We start from the raw sequence: 20,934 nt of genomic DNA, 5'->3' as shown, positions 1-20,934 counted from the left end.
ATGGAAAGCTTGAAAAAGATACTGGGATAATTTTGCTAACCAACTGAAATAGGGTTACTGTATCTTGGTTACAAAATTTTAGATGACTATTAGGTGGCAACAAAGAGTCTTTGTTGGGCTAGGATATAATTGTCCTAACTGAAATATAACTTTCTGATATGAAGCTTCAAGGGCATTCTACTTTGCTGGCTTTCTTCCTGTGGTCCTAAACCAGGAAACGTTATAGATTTCTAATCTTAAAATCACAAAATTCCAAATCCTGCAGAATTTCTTTCCTTTCCTGCAGAATCTACTGCACACTTTACCATGGCATTGTTTCTTCACTATTATCAATTTCATAATTGGTTCTGCATTTATAGCAGATGATCATTTGCATGTCATAGAAAAGATGGACTGACAACAAATGTTGTGCCTGTTGTCTTATTGTGCAGCCATTGGAAAAGATATGGGGAACTGTCAACTGTGGAGCCTAATGACCATCAGGCTGGTTTGATAACTAATGATATCTTTATCACATGGTTCCAGTGTTTTGACCTTGGTTTCCACCTTTCGCTGGGCAAAGTACTGAGGACCTACCTAGCCGCAGAGTCACGGGCCCAAGCGTCTTGGCAACAGGGCCTATGTGCCATTGAAGGGGCAGTTGATGCTTTGGATCCATTGGGAGATAAGTCCAGGATGATGGAGGCCAACCCTGCAGCTTATTGCCCTCCTCTGTCCTTTGACTACCAGCCTCATGAAGGTGATGAGGTGAGAGGATTCTTGGCTTCTTGTTCTAGATTTTTTGCTTTCTGCTCAGGCTGGCCCTTATTCTCCCTTTTCTGTGATTTTTCTATCTTCAGGTATCTGAAGTCCGGGCTGAGGGTCCACTGAGAAACGAACTAGTTTCCCGTTTCCAGCACATCCAGTCCCGCCTCAATGCCATCACCCTGGAGACAGATGAAGTAGGTATCATTAAGAGAGTGAGGTGCAATTGAGTGGGGGGGGGTGGGTGGGCAGGAATTAATTTTCAGGTTTCAATTTCAATTTCAAAAATCAATTTTCATTAATTTTGGGAAGTGCAAAGGAGAAGTGCTGGGGTGGTGGAAATTTCCTGCCACTGACTGTCTTGCAGAGCTGAATTCCATCAGAATGTAGCTGGTCTCTTAGGAGGACCTTTTTGCCGTAGAAGGTTCTTGGTATAGAAATTTCTATTTTCTTTCACAGGTCAACAAGACTCTGAAGGCCACCTTGCAAAGTCTGATAGATCTCGTGACAGCAGAGGAGCCAGAGGCACTTGATGCCTTTCAAGGCTGTCAGTCTACAGAGTCACTCAAGTCCACCGGTTCTGATGCTGGTGGGAAGCAGGCATTGGCAAAACGCCGGGCCAACCAGCAAGATACGGAAAGCTTCTATATCATGGTAGAATCCTAGATACCTAAAAGAATTAATGCGCCCTTAATTATGTCGTCATAACCTAATACATCTAAATAGTTATGCTGCCTCACTTAATTTTGTTTAAATTAATCTAGATTTCACTAGAACTTGTTTATGATAATGCACCCTCCTCCTATTTATATAAGACAACATGAGGTCACTTTTGCTAACGATAGGTCTCTATGATAATTTTTCTGTGAATTCACTGATAGGATGTTACCCTGAACTAATCCCTGCTTCAACATCTGTCCAGCATCTTCAGAGATGTTCTGAGCAAGACCTATTGCCAGAGACCCTTCCTTCAGCCTCATTACAGAAACATAGGCAAAAAGAAAGTGGCTTTGGATTTTCTCTTTCAAAGTGGAGAAACACCAAAGATAAAGATGCTTTAGAATGAGAATCTCTGACCTGATTAGGTACTATAGAGAACTGGAGTAAAATAAAATGATGGAAGATTGATTTGAGTGAGAACCAGTTTCTGGCTCTTTGTTCAATAGTGGAATGCCTTCTAGTTTTGAAATTGGTGATTTAGCTCTTTCCAATTATCTAAGTAATCTAGAAAAGAGACCGGGCCACTTTCTTGCATTCTAAATGTGGCTAGATGCAACAAAACTCTAAATATTTGTGAAGGATGAAAGATAAATTCTGTCCCATTCAGTCTTCCTGGTATGGTTCCAATTTATTGAAAGCTTCAGAAAGACATCTTGGATTTGATCAGTATATAGAGGTATTGTCCCATTCAACCCAATCTCCTACTGCTTTCTTTGATAACAGATTTCATGCTATCTCTTGTACAGAAATTCAAAGAATATCTCTCTGGACGAAGTGTTCAAACAAAATTGCAAGCAAAGCATGACCAAATGAAGGAAGCGATAGAGAAAGGTGAGGTGTGAAGGAATAGACAATATCTGTACTCTTTGATTAGAAGCCTAGCATTGGTATTTAATATATTTGTCCATCCATCCACCCACCTACCCATCTGTCCATCCAGCTTCTAAGGAGAAACACCTGATAATATTTAAAAGAATAAATCACTTTGTCATGATTTCTCCCAGAATATCCTCAAAATTACGGGTTGCTAAAAAAGTTTGCCTTGGTACCCTTTTCATAGAATTTCTGATCCCAAGGTTTTCTGTGGAAAAGTTGGTGAGAATTGTTAAATTGTTTTCGCTTAAGGGAAGAGACAGCATCCATTGGAGAGTTGCATTCCTTTCTGTAAAACACACACACCCAAACACACACACACACACACAGTGTAATCTTTGAATCCTGAATGCAGATAGCTCCTTCAGTGGCCTGCATTTCAGGTAAAATCTGTGATTCTCTCTTGCACAGCTTTCCTTTGTCATGTTTACTTGATCAAATATAAATTCTGTGCTTTATTGAAAGTATTATTTTAAAAGCCTTATATATATTTTGAGAGAGATGAAATTGGTTTGGTGAGTAGGACAAGGGCAAATAGTTATATAAATGTATTAGAAATATATAGGTATTTGAATAATATTTGTATTAAATTAAGTATATATAGAATTATAACTATTCTCTGTTAAAATGTTATACTATTTTTTTTCTTTTTCCCTTTGTTGTACTTTTTACATTTTCTAAAAAAAAGCACCTGTGTACTTTCCCCCTTTTTCATTGAAAATATATGTATTTCTAGCATAATTATATTTGGTCCCCCTCCCTCTTTTTTGACATTATTTTAAAAGCAATTAAGATAAATAAAGGACAAGTGCTTGTCAGTTGACATTTCTTCTTGGAAATCATTGAAAGAAATTTCACAAGGCGATTGACTGGCTTTGCTGTCAATTTGTACAGTTCTGGTCTTTTGATCAGAAACCAGATTCTTGCTAAGCCCGGCCCCAGTGAAAAAGCAATCTGTGTCAGGGCGTTCATTCCAATGAGGTTCTTATTGTAGAAGCCACAAGCTGATCCTGAACGAGCAACAAGCCCTCTGATTTTACTCTAAATCAGAGGCCCGAATAAAGCCACTAAGGCTCCAAATCTAACTTCTCTGTCTCCTTTTGTTCTTGCTTTCCCAGGTGCTGCGGTGGATAGAGAATTAGCCAGGTAAAAAGGAATCCTGGGATTAATGAAAATTGCAGATTCAGGCGGTGGTGGTGGTGGTGGTGGTGGCGGCGGTGGTGAGCCTTCCCTTGTAAGAATTCCTCAGGCCTACTCTGCAATGGAGAATCCAAGCAGAACTCTGGGAGGAGACCGTTCCAGTTTAGAAGGGACGCTCTGACATCTGCCTTCCTCCCCCACACCACAAAAATGTTGGTTCCAGGCCACAGTCCCAGCGCATCCGGCGGTCCCGCCCTCTCTCGCGCTGTCATCACCAGCTCTTCGAGGGTGACCTACAGGCCTTCTTGGAGGTACCGGCTGCTGCCCTCAGCTGCTCCCCTCCTGCCCAGCTCCTAGTCTTGCTTTCTTGCCCTTTGCCTAGTGTGAATACTCTGCGCTCTTCTGGCCCAGCTTTTGCCTCTGGCTCTCCCCAATGGCTTTTGCTGCTCCCTTTGCCTGTAACATGTCTGCTCACTCTGTCTCTCCTGTCCCTGCTGCCCAAGGAGGCGGAGGCTACAGGCACGGAAGCAGGTACAGGACTGGCGGTGGGAAACGGTAGCCTGACTCGGTGGGTGGGGCATAGGGGAGGCCTGCCACCCTAAGCGGCATGGAAGGGTGCTTGGGCTACTTGTGGGATGGACTGTACTTTTGCATTAAAAAACACACACCCCATGATTCTGTGTGTTTGTGCACTTGCTCACTTATATATATATATTTATGTATGAGTGTGTCTACAAGCATTTGTGGGACTATAAAGGGCTAACCTTGCATGAGGCATGCTTTGCACATCAGAATATTTATTCTGCATTTCTGTATGTAAGTGCATATGTGTGCATGCAGTGCTACCTTGCTTGCATTTTTGCACCTGCGCTCTTCCATCTTTAAAAAAATGTTTATCTGTAACTGGGAGATCTTGATGTGTTCTCGAGATAAGACACGAATGCATGTTTTAGCCATATATTATCCATTGTGTGATGGTCTCTTTCAATCCAATAAAAGGCTATAAAAATTCAGTTCCGTATAGGAAAGCTTTGAATTTGTGTCCCTGCTACTTTGTGGCAAGCGCTCCCTACTTTTGCTGTTTGTGGTTGCAATATTGTGCTCCAAGAAATAGTGCGCTGGCATTAGTATCCATAGAGGCAAAGGGGCAGATAAGGCATGATGACATAATCACACAGATCTTGCAAACATATGTGCTTGTTGACAACAAATGTCATTGCAGCATTTGCCATGTGTGTGTCATCATTTTGTTGTCATCATAACTTGTTGTGGACCTTGTGGATCACAGCCTGGAGTCCTTTACTTCTTTTGAATTTTAAGCTGATAATTTAGGAGTGACTTTGGGGACCTGAGCCAAGTAAGTTGAACCAAAATTTCCTGCCTAACCAGCCAATGACCAGGAGCTATACCCATAAATTAACAATAAAATAAAATATTGATTACATAGGGAAAGAAATGATACCTTTCCAGGTAAACAATGTGTAAAAAAAAGATTCTGCAGAATTTGCTTTATAGCATTAGAATAAGGGTATTAAAATACGGTAATGCGATTGAACTAAAAACTTTTGATTGCTTTGTATTTGTCCATAATTAATCAAGCAAATTCATTCATTCATTCCATTCTTTACAAGAATTTATTTAATAGCTGCAAGTAACAGATCCTAGATAACAAAAACCATTTGTTCATTTTTACCTCTTCCTGTAGGCAACCCCTGTTCTAACCATTTGCGTGCTGTGATCTTTAATCTACAAATTGTCTTTCTTTAGAATTGTTTGATTCACACACCACTGATAGCTTATGCAGATTTGATTGATTTGATAGTTTAGAAACCATACCACTAGTTTAGTTTTTCATAAACAGATTAAAAAGAGAGATTTGGTGTTTGATCTAGTCATACATTGTGCTTAAAGTGATCTGTTGAACTCATACAGATTTGAATCTTCTCAATTAATTTAATTCTCTTTGGTTTCAATGGATCTACTCTTACCATGTTATAAACGTGTGAGAACATGAACTCAAAGCCCAGCATGCCTATGGGAAATAACTATGCTTTGCCAGGTCTTTTTGCAATCATATGCAGAAAGGGTATGTATGAGAGTGAAGGGGCGAAATGACAAACTAACAGCTTTCGATCCTCATTGCGAATATGCACCCTGTTTCTACCTTTAGATTGCATGGAATGTTGTAGTTTGATCTTGCCATTGTGCATTACTATATTAATTAAATATATTATAACTATATTAAATTAATATATTAAAATTGCAAAAAATAATAAAATAAGAAAGAAAAGAAAAGAAAAGAGAAAGAAAAAGAAAAAGAAAGACTTTGCCTGTTATCCCCTCTGCCCAACTTTGTTCTGTACTAAACAGTGAATGGGCCTTAGTGTTTAACACCTTGAGTCCTTTTGCTCCATTGTATGCTCTGGAAGATAGGGCTGAGCATTTTAATGGTCTGCTAGCCACATGTGAATCCCCACCCCTACCCATCCCTGCCTTCATAGCTCTTCAGTTTTGTTTCACAAGTGCCTGGGGCCAAAACCTTCAAATGGGTTTCCCCAGTTTGAGGAAGTTGGAGGCATTTCAGTCTTCAGATAAGTATTTTAAAGCCTCCCCTGTGATAAAAGGCACTCCATTTTTAAAATTCCATCTGCAATGCTTGTATATTTTTCCCCATTTGAAGAAATTTAAAGGGGCAAAATGAGTGCCGATTTGTTGAAAGTCTCTGTAACAATTTTGCTGCTTATTAGTAAAATTAGCCTTGGTGGAGCAGTGGGCTAATGCCTCCTCAAGTAACACCAGCTGCCTGCAATTAGTGCAGGTTCGAGTCCCACCAGGCTCAAGGTAGACTCAGCCTTCCATCCTTCCGAGGTAGGTAAAATGAGGACCCAGATTGTTGGGGGCAATTAAGCTGACTTTGTAATAATGCCGCTTTGGGTGTGTGTGAAAGCCCTAATAAGCAGGCATATACATAGAATGAAGGCTACTGCTAAGCTTGTAAGCCGCCCTGAGTCTTCGGAGAAGGGCGGGATATAAATGGAATTAAAAAAAACACCAAAACAAAACAAAAAAAAGATGGAGAAGAGAAGTGGACATTTTGTCTCTTCTTCCTCTGATGATACTATAATGACCCTAGCCACATCTCCTTTGATCCCCAAATGAGGCACAGAGACAAAATCTCACACAAACACACACATACACACAGAGAAAGAGACACACACACAGTCACAAGGAGCTGTCACACCTGCTGTAGAAGGAGAGACTCAGTTCAAACATAGAGGCTACTGTAGGAAATCAACACATCATCCTAGAAAGAGCTTTCATACCAGTACTAAGAAAAGTGTATAAATGTATGTACCGGAAGTGGGATGGGGTGGGGTGAGCTGTCTTCAATATGCTTTTACTTTTTTTATGATGTACAATGCTTGCCTAGCTAGGGAAAGCCCTGGTTCTCGCTCTTAATTTCTTTTTTGCCCCCTCCCCCTCACTAATTGCCATATTTGTGCAAAAAGTGAAACTGGGAGGAAGTTGTTTTTTTTTTCCTCTTTTGATTTTACAATTCTGGACAATGTGTAGCAATTTTCTTAGCTGGGGCATGGCTGGGATCGTTTAAACATAATACAGATTTCCATATTAAGTCAAATTGAGTTATATGGACCGAACAGTTTGTTTTTTAAAGGAGAAATTAAAATGATCTGTCTAAAGCTTTGAAGCTCTCGACAGAAGAATGAAAATTTGGTGGGCTAATTATGCGATTAACTGCATGGAATCCCCCCTTTTTCCAAAAATGGCCAGAGTAGGGTAGCTGGAGGACTCCTGGTGACTGCCTGGGCAAGTCCCTGAAGTTTTCTTGGCAAGATTTTTCAGGAGTGGCTTGCCCTTGCCTTCTTCTTAGGGCTGAGAGAGAAGGACTGGCTCAAGGTCAGCTGGTTTCATGTCCAAGGCAGGACTAAATCTCAGAGTCTCTTGGTTTCTAGCCTGATGCCTTAAACCACTACACCAAACTGGTTCTCATATTCACAATTGTCCTGTAAAATTGATGTACCAGGCAAAAAAGAGAGAAAAGACATACTTTTTAAAAGTTTCTTCTCTCAGTTTTATTTGCCCAAGACATTTTGGACTTCTTTTTTTTTTGTCAGGGACTTAGTCACATTCTTCTCTTCAAAAAGCCCAGGGCAATGATGGTAAGCTTGGCTAATGTAGATTAGAAGGTCCTCATTTCTTTGGCAAAAATTGTGCCCACTGAGTTAGCAGCTGCCCCAAAATCCAATTTAAATCGCAACTTTTCACATCCTTCCAATCTGCATGCTGCACTGAATATAGAAGTGCACTGTTTAGGCTTTAGACCAGGGGTAGGCAACCATGGCTCTTTTATGACTCGTGGACTTCAATTCCCAGAATTCCTGAGCCAGTGTGCTGGCTCAGGAATTCTGGGAGTTGAAGTCCACGAGTCATAAAAGAGCCAAGGTTGCCTACCCCTGCTTTAGACGGTTGAAGTTGACAGTAAGAGGGATCATTGCTAATGATGGTCACACTCATTCTGTTTCTGCTGCTGATGACAAAGGCTTTTTGTCTTGTTTCCAAAACCTCCCATGTCCGCAGAGCAGCAACAGTGCGGAGAAGAGACACATAAAATAATCTACTGATACCGATACTGTCAACCATTTTTTATTCACCCATCTATTCCCACATTATATCACTTATTACAGCAATTCACTTGTTACAGTGGTGAGTTACTGTAGAATGTATTATAATACAGCAATTCTTACAACTGTCCTAAGATACTATTCTTGCCTCTCTTTGTAGATAAAAGTTTGAATCTGAAGGAGTGATTCATCTAACTACAAGTAACCCATTTAGAGCTAAGATAGCAGGCGACTAATTCCTAATCAGAATTTGTTTTCTTAGCTATACCCACTGTAGCATTTTGTTTTGCTATATCTGCTGAATGAGAATAAAGATGTCATTAAGAAACAGGCCCAATCATGACAGCCAGGAACCTATCTCCTAGCAGTCCTGGGTGCGTTGTGAGAATGACATCTTGTGACTCTGCTTTCCTTCCTGTAACTCCAGGCCTCAGGCCAAGCGGTGCCCCTTGTGGTGGAAAGTTGCATCCGCTTCATCAACCTCCATGGTAAGGCTGTCCAATGCTAACCCCGTTTCCTTCCTTCCTCTTCCCATGCGCCCTTGCTGGGAGTTGAACTTTTAAGACCATGAGTTCTTCACTGAAAATATCCCTTGGTATTTTTTTCTCTTCTTTGCCCAGGCCTCCAGCATGAAGGTATTTTTCGTGTGCCTGGATCTCAAGCACAAGTAGCAGAGATCAGGAATGCCTTTGAGAAAGGTGAGGGGTGAGGGGGACATTTAAAAGGTTTTCTTAAAATTGCTATTGCATTTCTAGAATGCCATAGAAGCAGAAGGTAGAGAAGCAACCTGGAATTAAGGAGAAACTTCCTAACAGCGAAGACAATTAGCCAGTGGAACAGCTTGCCTTCAGACATTGTGGGTGCTTCATCGATCAAGATTTTTAAGAAGAGACTGGACAGCCACTTATCTGAAATGATACAGGGACTCCTGCTTGAGCAGGGGTCTGGTCTAGAAGACCTCCAAGTTCCCTTCCAGCTCTATTCTGATCTTCAAATACCTCTTATGCATTTACTCTTTCCTTGACATTCCAGAAGTTATAACCAAAACAGTGGTCTTCAGACTCCATTACAGCAGCCTTCAATGTTGGCATCGGCTGCCACATTCAAAGCCACTTAGACATTTTCATAGCTAGCATGGGATTAGGCCCCATCTTTTACCTATGGTTGCAGCTTTTATTTTTTTCCACCAGGTGAGGACCCCTTAGCAGATAGCTATGTACAGCATGACTTGGATTCAGTGGCTGGAGTGCTAAAATTGTATTTCCGGGGACTGGAGAAACCTCTCTTTGCTTATGATATTGTTCCTGAGCTGCTGGCCAAAGCCCGTAAGTATGTTTACCTCTTCCTCGGTGATGTTGTTGCAGCAAATATGAATGTTTATGCATTATATTGGGGTATACAAGTTATTTCTTATAAAATCACAATTCACATTTTACATATGAACTTCCTCTCTCTTACATATATCTTTTTTTTGAAACCCATTTATTTTCTTTCCAAGAGAATAAAGCTGAAAAAATGGGATATAGTGTGACATCACCAGTTTCAATATAAATGCAGATACTCCTTGCTTACCAACTACTTAGTTTAGCAACCATCTGAAGTTATGATGGCACTGAAAAAGTTAACTTATGACTGGTCCTTGAACTTGTGGCTGTAACATTGTCTCTGAGGTCATGTGATTACGATTTGGGCATGTTGCAACCAGCTCAAATTTACAACAGTCACAGAGTCCCTCAGTCAATTGATCACCATTTGCAACAACTGACTTCTAACAAAGAAAATCAATGGGGAAGCCAGCAGGAAGTCACAGACTTGGTCATGTCATATTGTGCTTAGTGACTGGGTGATTTGCTTTGTATGTCAGCAGAACTGACATACGTCCAGTGTGGTCATATGAAGTTTCATTTAACCATATCACTTAGCAGTGGGGTTGCTGGTCCCAATTGTGTTAATAATTACTACCTGTAATTCACTTATACAGCTTGTAATATAGCAAGAATCTCATGTTATTAGAAACAAATGAAATGTTTTTAAATAATTATAGTAATATTTTGATAATTTGTTTTATTCAGTGAATAATGTTTAAGTAATTGAACTGTAGACTGAAGACCTTAGGAATGGCTGAATAATTATACAATAACCTTATGCACATTTTGTTAACTTTTAATGGGATCTGTTTGTATGTATGTTTGTATTTATATATCTAGTTGTGTAGATGCCCTTATACATTGAAAAATGGGATAAAATGGAAGTATTAAATTGTATAGGAATTTAAAATTGGGAAAAAGAAACTCCCCCCACCCCACACCTCATGCCATTTTGAAGAGGTGGAATTAGGCGTAGAGAAGAGATAGCCTGTGATATGTAGGATATTTTTGTGATCCACTTTCTATATCATTGGCAATCATTGGTAAAATGATCTGGGAGGGGAAAGACATTAGGAATCAGTTCCAAAGACATGTTTCATTCATCACATTTCCCCAGCTCAGTTGCTTCTCCCTTCCCTAGCTGGAAAGGAATCAAGAAGTCCTGTCTTTTGGGAGTGGAGCAAGGTTGACATTTTCATCCCTATCCCTATTTTTCTGGATGTTTACAGGGTCTCCACACACCACTTCCCCCATAGCTTCCGTTTGCATCTGGTTTTCCAAGCAGGGGGCGGGGGGGAGCCAGGTAACGTAATTGGGTTGAATTCTGCTAGTGCATTTCTCAGAACAGGAAATGTCAGCCAAAAAGAGATCCTTGACGCTTGTGCAGATTAGAGTTTATCCGGGGGCAACATGTAAGGTATGTGAACTGAGAAGAGGAGATTTAGGTCAGAGGTCCCCAACATTTTGGGAACCAGGGACTGGTTCCGTGGAGAGAGATTTTTCTGCAAACCAGAGGGGGCATGGCTTTGTGCTGCCTGTATCCCATGAATGGGACTTTGCTTGTTTGTGCGGATCGGTTGCTGGCATGCCGCGGCCCGGTACTGGTCCACAGACTGGGGGTTGGAGACCCCTGGTTTAGGTGATGCTAAGGTTCTTCTGGGGCAACATGGAGAAATTGCTATTCTCAGCTGCTGAATGACATCCTTGATTTAATAATTGAAACAATCAAGGAACTTCTAATAGTAATATGGCTAAACACTGATGGAGATGGAAAGTTTAAAAACAAATAACACATTGAATACTTCATGCACCAATAACATATTGTATGAATCAGTTTCCATTGTTTTTTTAAAAAAAAATATTTTATGGATTTTTTTTAACATAGTCACGTTAATATCTGGTAAACAGCGTGTTGTCTGGGTTTATATTTAAAAACAATAACATTTAATTTGTATAATTCCATAATCCACATAGTAGCGTTCTTTGATTTTCTCTCCTTCCAATAATATTCTTTTACCAACCTTGAGTTAGTACATTTCTTAGTATTTTGATAGATAACAATGGAATATAAACATTTTTCTAGTATTTAACAACCACACCAATATAAAGCTTCTTTTCTAAGTGATCATCTTAATTACTTCATCATAAGTCCTGTTTTCAAAGCTCTTATTTAGATTTGCTTTCCCCACAATGTTCAAAACATTCTTACCAGTTAAGATTTTCTCAAAGTTAATTACACTTAAGTATTGCATCTTTTTCCTCATATAATCCATCCCCCCCCAAAAAGAAAGAAATAATATACTACTTAAAAAACATCTCCCTTTTGAGCTAAAGTACATTTATATTCAAAAGTTTTCTATTCTTTTTAACCATATTCAAACAAATGGTTAATCTTTAAATATTTCATCTCATAAATCCAATCTATTTTTGAGTCTATTCAGAACATTCTTGTCAATTGAGATTTTCTCAAGATCAATTACACTTAAATATGTAAAACCTTTCCTTGATATAAACCATCCCAGCATTTTTATATGTCTCATTGTAAAAAAACAAAGAAAATAAAATAAAAAAATAAAAGAGAATACTGTTACTTGAGGGGCCTACCACTCTTAAACTAAAATACATTTATATCCAGAATTTTTCAACAAATGTTTAATCTTTAAATATTCCATCTGATAGGTCCCATCATCCAATTTCTTAATTCTAACTTTAACTCTTTTTTTGCCAAACATCTTTTCTAATCTGCTGGGCCAAAAAGTCTTTCCATAGTCTTGTAGATGTTGTCATAAGTACAGGAGACAAATCCAGTAAAATGATTTTGTGGGAGGATTTCGCCCCTTTGTATTCATTGAAAATCTTTTTCTTTCTCTCTTAATTTCTCTTATCTTTGTTTGTCTCTCAGGTTCTCGTAGTTCTCCTGACAGCTCTACAATCCATTTTGTCAAATCATTTTTCTTGTCCTCAAACTTATTTTGCAATCTTGAAGTGTAGGTTATCTTTTCCATGTCCAATATTTCCTGCAAGTTTTTCTCTGCCTGCGTTAAATCATAATTCCTTCCATTGCTAGATTCTATATTTAAATCTCTTTCCTCTGGTTTATGTTCAGTTGTCTGCTTTATCTGATCACTCTCTGTTTTTATTTTCTGAGAGGTTTTGTTTGTAAAGTTAAATTGAAAATGAGTTCATTTAAATTTTCAAAGTTGTTTTTAATTTCCTCGTGGTTTGAAATCATTGTCATTTGAATTAGTTGCAACATAGCATACATTTCCTCCTGGAAAGCATTTGTTTTTTCTTGATATGTTCTTTCTGCAGGTCTCTGATGTTCCATGATAGCCAAAAATCAATGTTTTCCTTTCTCTGCAAACAGCTTTAGAGTCATAATTCTATAAGTATTTATAATCCAGGAAGATCATTTCCCCCCCTAAAGTTTATAGTTCTTGCCTTGTAAATAGCCCAAAATGTTTTCTTTTTCTTGCAGCTGTTCTCTGTTTAATTAAGGTCACAGAAACAAGTTATCTTTTTCTGGGCTTTCTGCCAATTCCTGTATTAGAGCAACTACAGTTGTATATTTTCATCCTCCACTAGATGTCAGCACCAGTTCATTTTTCATTTTTCAAAACAAGCAATTACTTTTTTCTGTTTTTATCAATAATCGTTTGAAAAGAAATCTTAACAAATTCCACCAATTTCAAACTTATCGAGATTTAAGTCTTATATTCATTTCATTTCAATATATTTCTGTCCCCCATAAAAGTTTAATTCGCTGCTTCCTTCTGTGGGAGGGTGGGGCAAGAGACCTCTCCTTCTCATTTTTGGAGGATTTTGCTTCTTGGTTTCCCCCCCCCAGGAAATCAATTATCAAGTAGAAGGGAGAGAATCAATATTGTTACCCAGTTCCAAACATGTTGTTTACGATCAAGCTTGAATTAGTGCTTTTGGGCTTTGGCTGCTTGTAGCTTGGGCTAGAGACTCTGGAGTGAAGCTAGCCTTTCTTCTGCTGGTTTCTGGAGGTCTTTCCCTGAATGACTGGATTGACCACCATCTCTCCCCTCCTTTGTTGCCTCTCTGGGGCGATTTTAGGCCCATTTAGGGTCCCCTAACAGGAAAAAAATTGGCCGTAGAGTATGGAGCTGCTGAGCTACTACGCAAAATCGGAAGCCCAGTTTCCATTGTTCTTTTTGAGTGCAAAGAGGTTATGAATTATAATATTTCAAAGAAGAAAATTAATTGAGTTTGTGGGGGTGCAGACGCACATACATAAGTGCTAATCCCATACTGCCATGCATGGTCCTCTATCTCACATTGCTATCCATTTTTTTCCAGACCTGGAGCCTTTAGCTGAGCGCATCTCACACCTCCGGGCTCTCATTTCTCAACTTCCATCTGCAGTACTGGTGGTTCTGCGGTACCTCTTTGCTTTCCTCAACCAGTGAGTATTCAGGCCCTCGGTGGCAAGTAGGATTTCCATGGTGAGAACTTTCTTTGGCTAAGGGAACTCTATTGCCTCCCCTCCCCTCTTCTTCCTGCAGTTTATCTCAGTACAGTGATGAGAATATGATGGACCCGCACAACCTAGCTGTCTGCTTCGGCCCCACCCTGGTGACGGTACCTGCGGGCCAGGATGCCGTGTCAGTGCAGCCTCACATCAATGAGGTGGTAAAGTGCCTGATCGTCCATCATGAAGCCATCTTTCCTGGAGCTAATCAGCTGCCTGGGCCCCAGTATGAGAAAGTCATGGCTCTGGCTGAAGAGGAATACTGGTATGAGAAGGGGTAAAGGAGGGTGATTTGGGGGAGAAAGCAGCAGGGCTGTGTGCAGATATTGTTTATGCAAAGCTGGTTCTGCATATCATGCCTTGTCAGTTTTCCATAGCGGTGTGGCAGCTGGGATCACATCTATATCCACATGTACACAGTCTATTAAACTTGGTTAGTTTAACTTTTGTCCAAAGTGCTGTTTGCCCCACATAGAAGGGTATGCACGTGTCAAGATTTGAGGGTCTGTGTTCAAAGATAGTGGAGATGCATCATATTCCTATTGAAGAATGCCTTTGCAACTGTTTGGATGCCATGTGCTTGTCCTGCCCCCATCTCCCATGTTATAACTCAGATCCTTAGGCTGGCCTCAGTCTGAAATTGGGCTCTTTCTACTAAGAGTCCAGTCTAGTACAGTCACCGCAAAAGATGAAATTGTGTTCTCTTTGATTGAAGTTAGACATCAGTGGGTTTGATATGAATGGCTTAGACCCGCAACTATAGCCTATTCACTGTTTGACTCCCCCGTCACATACATAAATACACACACACACACAAACATCTTTCTTTTATCTTCCTTTTTCTAAACTGGTGTCAAATGAACAAGAACTTTATTTTAGCCCAAGACCAGCATAATACAATACAATAAGAAAGGCTTTATAGAAATATAAACTTATAATAGAAACACCAAAGGGTGATACTAGGGAATTTGGGGGGAGGATAGGCACACAGGACCCATCATTGGGAATTTAGGCCTAAGTAACAAGATTAAAATATGATTAAAATGTATATTTTTTTAAAAAAACGCCCTATATAAATAATTAGGTAGTATATTAAGCAAGTAATTATAAACATAAATACATAAAACAAGTAGAGTAAACATAAAAGTGGTTGCTGAGAGTGAAAGGAAGCATAAGGAAATGAAGAAAGAAAAACCGGGGAGAAACTATTTTGCTAACTTGTGAGCATCTTCTTGATTTTATATGCTGTCATGCAGAATTTGGCCACTTTGTATGCTATGGTAGGAGCCTTATCAGACAATAGAAACAATGGATGGAAATAGTCTGGCGGGTACAATGGCAGTGTTACATATATGACTATAATATTAGCAAACCCAGTGCTTTTCTTCTAAAAAAAAAAAAGGTTCCAGAACTCAGAGGTGCTGTCACTGGGAGCGATGCCGGTGTCTTGCTATGGCGTCACTGCCCGTCCTTTGCACACACTCCCGTGGCTCGGAGCCACCTGCCGTGGGGATTCCTCTCCCCACAGCCGCCGTGGAGATTCCCCTCCCCGCAGTTGCCACGGCCCGTGCTGAGCCCCCACCTGGAGCTGCTCCGAACTCCAACCCAGAGCTGTGTTCCTTGTGGCAGTGGTCTCCGGTGCCAAACAGCCTCTTTCCAACCACATCCAGAAAAATTTGTAACAAACATTGGAATTCTCAAGGCCATGTTTGGTATTTCCCAGCAATCTGTTACTGGAAGGAAAAAGCAATCCCTGCTGCGTTACTGATCCCAGAGAAGCATTTGCATGTATCCTTAGGGTGCCATAGTTATGGATGAGAAATACTGGTTGCAAAGTTGGCATTTCTGGATGTAATACAGATATTTTGGACTTATTTTTGTTTCTTTGCATGTTTGATATTTTTAAAAAGGCATATGCTACTGACTACACTTATGCACATATGTAACAACTTTTGAAAGATTGTGACTAAACAAAACTTTAATGTACAGATAATACCACCAGAAATTATTTTAGCCTTTTTAATAAATGTTGTTATTGATGTTAAGCTCACCATGGAAAACATCATATATCGTTATGTATATACTAGGTTAATTATTTAAAGACTGAAGTGCAGTATAACTAGATTCTAAGTAATCTATTTTTCAAAACGCACAATAGTCCAAACAGTAAAAGTAAAGTCCAAATTAAGAATATTTCATTCTTAAGAATTGTTTAATTTAAAGTGGTTTAGTTGTAATAGATGGTTATAGATTCAAAATAGTTTTCAAGAGTGTACAAAAGATACTATTTTTTTTAGCATCAGCTAAATTAGACATATTACATTGAGAAAAATATTTCTCATTTCTTTCCTGTTACCTTTATTGATTTCGTTGCAGAGATGTTAACATAGGAAATAGATTATTTTGTTACCTAATTTTACCTTCCAAAAGACAGAAGCAGATGAAAAATGTGAGGTTTTTTCCTGTTGACTTTTTTGAATTAGCTGTTTTAGATTCTAAAAGTGTAGTTCCTAAAGAAGTAACCTTGTAAATAATTTTAATGTCCTCCTCTAGTTTAGTGCAGGGTAGGCAACCTTGGCTCTTTTATGACTCAAGGACTTCAACTCCCAGAATTCCTGAGCCACCATGGCTCAGCTTGGAAACCTCTCTCTTTCCCCTCAGCATGGCTGGCTCAGGTATTCTGGGAGTTGAAGTCCATGAGTCATAAAAAAGAGCCAAGCTTGCCTACTCCTAAAGCCAATAGAGGGAGCTTTTCTTTTTTTTTTTTTGAAAAAAAAAAAAAAAAAAAGTGCCGGAATGCCGTTCTGAGCGTTCTATGAGGAAAAAAAGCCTTGAGCAAACCTGTAGTACCTGCTTAGTTGTTTCTGTCTCCCCATCCACAGAAGGGCCCAATTGTTCTGAATAGCGTACTTTTTAAAATCAGCTCTCAAACACTAGTCACTAGTGAGTGCCAGTAGCTTTTATGTAGCCTGTGTTGATATTTTTCCTCTTTTTATGCTCTTTATGTTTTTGGTCTATGACTGTATGGGAAGCAAGTTCATAAGAAATAAGAACAATCCTGGTATGTGTGTTGCTTGTATGCCTACGTGCTTAGGTTTGTTGTGCGGCCCCAGCCCAGTAACCTAGTTAAGTGTGTCATGTGAAAACAACCCTGGGTTCTCATTTTTTGTCTCTTGTTTCTCTTTCGAAAGTGATGTCTTGCCCCTCGAGACCACAGCAGAAGAGCCCGAGACTGAGGGGACCCCAGAAACTCCAGCAAGTGAGGATGGTGAGTGTGTGTGTGTGTTTTTGTGTGTGTATATATGGAGGGGGAAATTCTGTGACCTGTTTTGTCTTGCCTTGCTTGATACCCTCCACATTGGGGGTGGGTGGGGGTGGAATTGCAAGAATTCTTAGTTAGGTTACAGGGATTGTTTTTTTCCAGTGCAAAAAAGAAGAAGGGAATCAGTGGTGGGGAGTCTGTAGTTGAGCTTCTTGGAGAAGGACGATGTAGGAAGCCATCTATCTAAATACAGACATGAATTAAAGCAGAGTACATGAATCTGTGTCCTGGATCAGGGTAGCATTTTTCATGGTCCCTCAGGTCTAGTAAAACGTGGTAAATGGTGAGTGAGGTTGGGAGCTATAGTTCAGCAACACTGAACATTCTCCTTTAGATATGTTTTAAATGTGACTCTTAAGGAAATGCTATACATTTCTGATATATAAAAATTGGGTTTCTGGGCTCCATTTCTTTATTGGAGTATCTTCTGGCCATGCAGTAGAATTAAAGGCAGTCTGTGCAAGAGTAAATATGAGTAGATACCTTGGGACCTTGGTTCACATCTGTTTCCTTTTATGGAACAAGCATGTCACAGTCTGCACCTTATTTTAGGAGACAAAGGTGGTTCCTGCTCCTCCACTGTCCTAATGAACTTTGCTGATTCATCCCATAGATACTGCAGAGACAAAAAATCCGTATCGTGGCCCAACCACCCCCTGGTTGCATTAATAATGTGACATTGGTATTCCTAAAAATACTCTTATGAATTCCATTCCCTAGTTATAATAATGATGACCATTTTACAAGCTATTTCAATAAGCTTCGGTCTCCTGTTTAACAATACAATACTTAAATGCAGATAGTCCTTGAGCTTGCCCATTATGGTTGCAAGTTGTAACGATTGAAATACAGGTCAGTCTGGTGACCAACAAAATGCTGCAAATAGCCATAAATGCAGCAGTATTGCCGACCCCCTACATGCAGTCATGTGATTGTAGGAGGTGGCGACCTTTGGAACTTTGGATCTGGGATCTAAGTCCCCTTTTTCAGGTACATCATAACTTTGAATGGTCACTAAGCAAGCATCATAAGCTGAGGACAACTGTATGTTTCTGTCCACCTTCTGCACACATAAGCATCTTTTATTTGCTAGATCCAATAATTCCAACAAGAACAAGTGGGGCCATCCTTAAGATGGTCTACAATTAGTTTGCAGATACTGCTGAGAATAAACCTTCACTACGTTTTCCCTTGTGGAGTTGCAGAAACATGTTGTCTCACTGACTTTTGAGGAGTTCTTCTGCAGGTGGGTTGGGAAGGGCCTTTTGACCTACCAATTATTCATTTTCTTGCCCTCTCAGAAGGCGACTCCCAATCAGAAGCTGTGCCCCGCTCTGGTCCCATAGCTCAACCTGAAGAGCGGTTTGTGCGAGGAATCCCAGTTGGCTGGCGGCGAGGTGAACGTGGTAGCAACCGAGGATTAGTACCACCCATTGTCTTACCAGACAGGTGAGTGGCCATTGTGTTGCCAGTCATGGGGAAAGTAGCAAGCGGAACATGGTAGGACTGGAAAGATGCAAGACTGCAGGTGAAATCTTCATGCTTAGCATATAAAAGGGAGGCTTTGCTGCAGATTGAGTGCTTTAGTGCTTTAGTTGAAACTATCCCAGGATGAAAATAAAATAATATCCAAGAAGCCCTGTTCCCAATCTGGACTGAGAAAAGGAGAGAGAAATAACACAACAATGTTAGTTAAATAGAAATCAAATGCTTCCATACATGTCAGTGACCAAGGATTGTGGATTTGTCTGGATATGGGTATATTTTGGATTGTCTTAAAGTCTGGAGAAAAAAATTGCTAAAGCCAATTGCAGTGGAAGTGGTCGTGGGAATGCATTTGAGTTATAAATTTTCCATAATATTCCCTTTCAGGTAAGTAACATTTTGCAAAGCACAGATAGAGAAGGAAATTAAACTCTTGACTGAAAAGAGAGAAGGAAAAGAAATTGAACTTCATGCATCCTGATTGCCTTTTGTTCTTTAAACAACTTGCCGCTCTTTTCTGAAGATCTCAACATCTACCATAAATTTATTCCACATCCTCTCAAACTGTTCATGGTTCTTCATATATTTGTCTTGTGATTTAATTTTTATTCTTTCTCTCTATATTGCCTAACCATTTCAGGGTTCTTTCATACTGATAACGCACTCTTGTATTTAATCCAAATTCACTTTTCGTCCATTAATTCCTGTTTTATCCCCATTTCTTAAATATTCTCTTCCTAGTGTTTATACTGTAGGTTTCTCCTGCCATCCTAGTTCTCTTCCATATAAAGGTCATTCTCAGAGCCTGATCTATTTTCTTTTTTTTTAACACCAACATTCACAAGAATGTGCATTCACCTGTTGTAGTTTCAAAATTTAAATGATAGCTGTATAAATCACAAAGAGTGTGGATCTGGACATTATTGCATCAAGGAACTATGGTAATTCTAGTTAACAATTATGCATAAATGGCAAACATCTAGAACAAGTAGATGAATTTGTGTATGTTCATAGAATATTTGCTGAAGGTGGGAAACTGGACAGACAAATTTTATTATGTGCAAATGTTGGTACAAAATTAATGGGTAGGAATGAATGTGTGTTAAAAATGAGTGCAACTATTTTGGGGTATGCTTCTGCCCAGTTTGTTATATGTGAACAAGAAGTGATAGAGTCAATAATGAATGGATGCTTAAAGAATGTAGATTGAATACAGGAATCACCAGCAGGAAAGAAGTTTATTGAGTGGGCTTGGAATTGGAATACAAATACATGTAGTACGAGTGAATAGATCAAAATGATGGGTGAAACCAAGAATATTAGGGTTGGATGGAATTGGTGAGATCCTCAAAAAGAAAACGTGACAACAAGCTTAAAGAATAAAAGCCAATGTGTAAAGTGATACGCATTGGACGCAAGAATAGTTTGCAAGAACAGAAAGGTATGGAGATGTATAGCAAATTATCTTGGTGTAAAATGGATTACCTATTGTATATTTCATTATTTCTTATTCCATCACAATTATCATTCTTTCTTTAGGATCTCCAAATGCCCCAATCAGTTTTTTTGAATTTTTTCATTATATCTCACCCATCTATTCATATTACCTAAACAGAGTAATATTTCCTCTGGATCACAATTATCCAGAATGTTATTTGTTGTTTCCCAAAACTCATCCCTTCCTGTGAATTTCTATTTTTATGCACTTGCAACTGTAGAGACACCAGTTCATTCTTTTTGACAAACATTTTAGCCTTTATGTTCATGAGGAAATCAATATATTTCATACATGTTACCAAATCCACAACATTAGACAACTTTCATATTCAAGCCTATGATATCCTTTGACAATCACTTAAATATGAGCCAGCAGTATGCTGCAGCTGCCAAAAAAGCCAACACAGTGCTAGGCTTCATTAACAGGAATAGAATCAAGATCACGTGAAGTATTAATATCACTTTACAATGCCTTGGTAAGGCCACACTTGGAATACTACATCCAGTTTTGGTCACCACGATGTAAAAAAGATGTTGAGACTCTGGAAAGAGTACAGAGAAGAGCAACAAAGATGATTAGGGGACTAGAGGCTAAAACATATAAGGAACGGCTGCTGGAATTGGGTATGTCTAGTTTAATGAAGAGAA

At 39.4% G+C, this 20,934-nt stretch overlaps 1 protein-coding gene across 2 annotated transcripts in view; it reads left to right on the top strand.

Moving 5' to 3' along the window:
• The window catches only part of ARHGAP4 (Rho GTPase activating protein 4), a 57,920-nt gene that overhangs the window by 32,574 nt on the left and 4,412 nt on the right, over positions 1-20,934 (top strand). The window contains exons 7-19 of one of the 2 annotated variants that reach the window (XM_083355787.1): positions 526-747; positions 840-941; positions 1,204-1,398; positions 2,211-2,295; positions 3,456-3,483; positions 3,701-3,788; positions 8,548-8,608; positions 8,741-8,818; positions 9,311-9,445; positions 13,811-13,916; positions 14,017-14,247; positions 17,174-17,250; positions 18,609-18,753. In XM_083355787.1, coding sequence (XP_083211913.1) covers positions 526-747; positions 840-941; positions 1,204-1,398; positions 2,211-2,295; positions 3,456-3,483; positions 3,701-3,788; positions 8,548-8,608; positions 8,741-8,818; positions 9,311-9,445; positions 13,811-13,916; positions 14,017-14,247; positions 17,174-17,250; positions 18,609-18,753 — 1,553 coding nt within the window. Of the gene's footprint in view, positions 1-525; positions 748-839; positions 942-1,203; positions 1,399-2,210; positions 2,296-3,455; positions 3,484-3,700; positions 3,789-8,547; positions 8,609-8,740; positions 8,819-9,310; positions 9,446-13,810; positions 13,917-14,016; positions 14,248-17,173; positions 17,251-18,605; positions 18,754-20,934 lie in introns of both variants that reach the window. The other variant, XM_083355786.1, reaches the window with a different exon arrangement.

This window comes from Vipera ursinii (genome assembly GCF_947247035.1).
Source record: "Vipera ursinii genome assembly, chromosome: 2".
NCBI lineage: Eukaryota > Metazoa > Chordata > Lepidosauria > Squamata > Viperidae > Vipera > Vipera ursinii.
The sequence above is the reverse complement of the archived record's forward strand: the minus strand, read 5'-3'. Positions and strand labels throughout refer to the sequence as shown.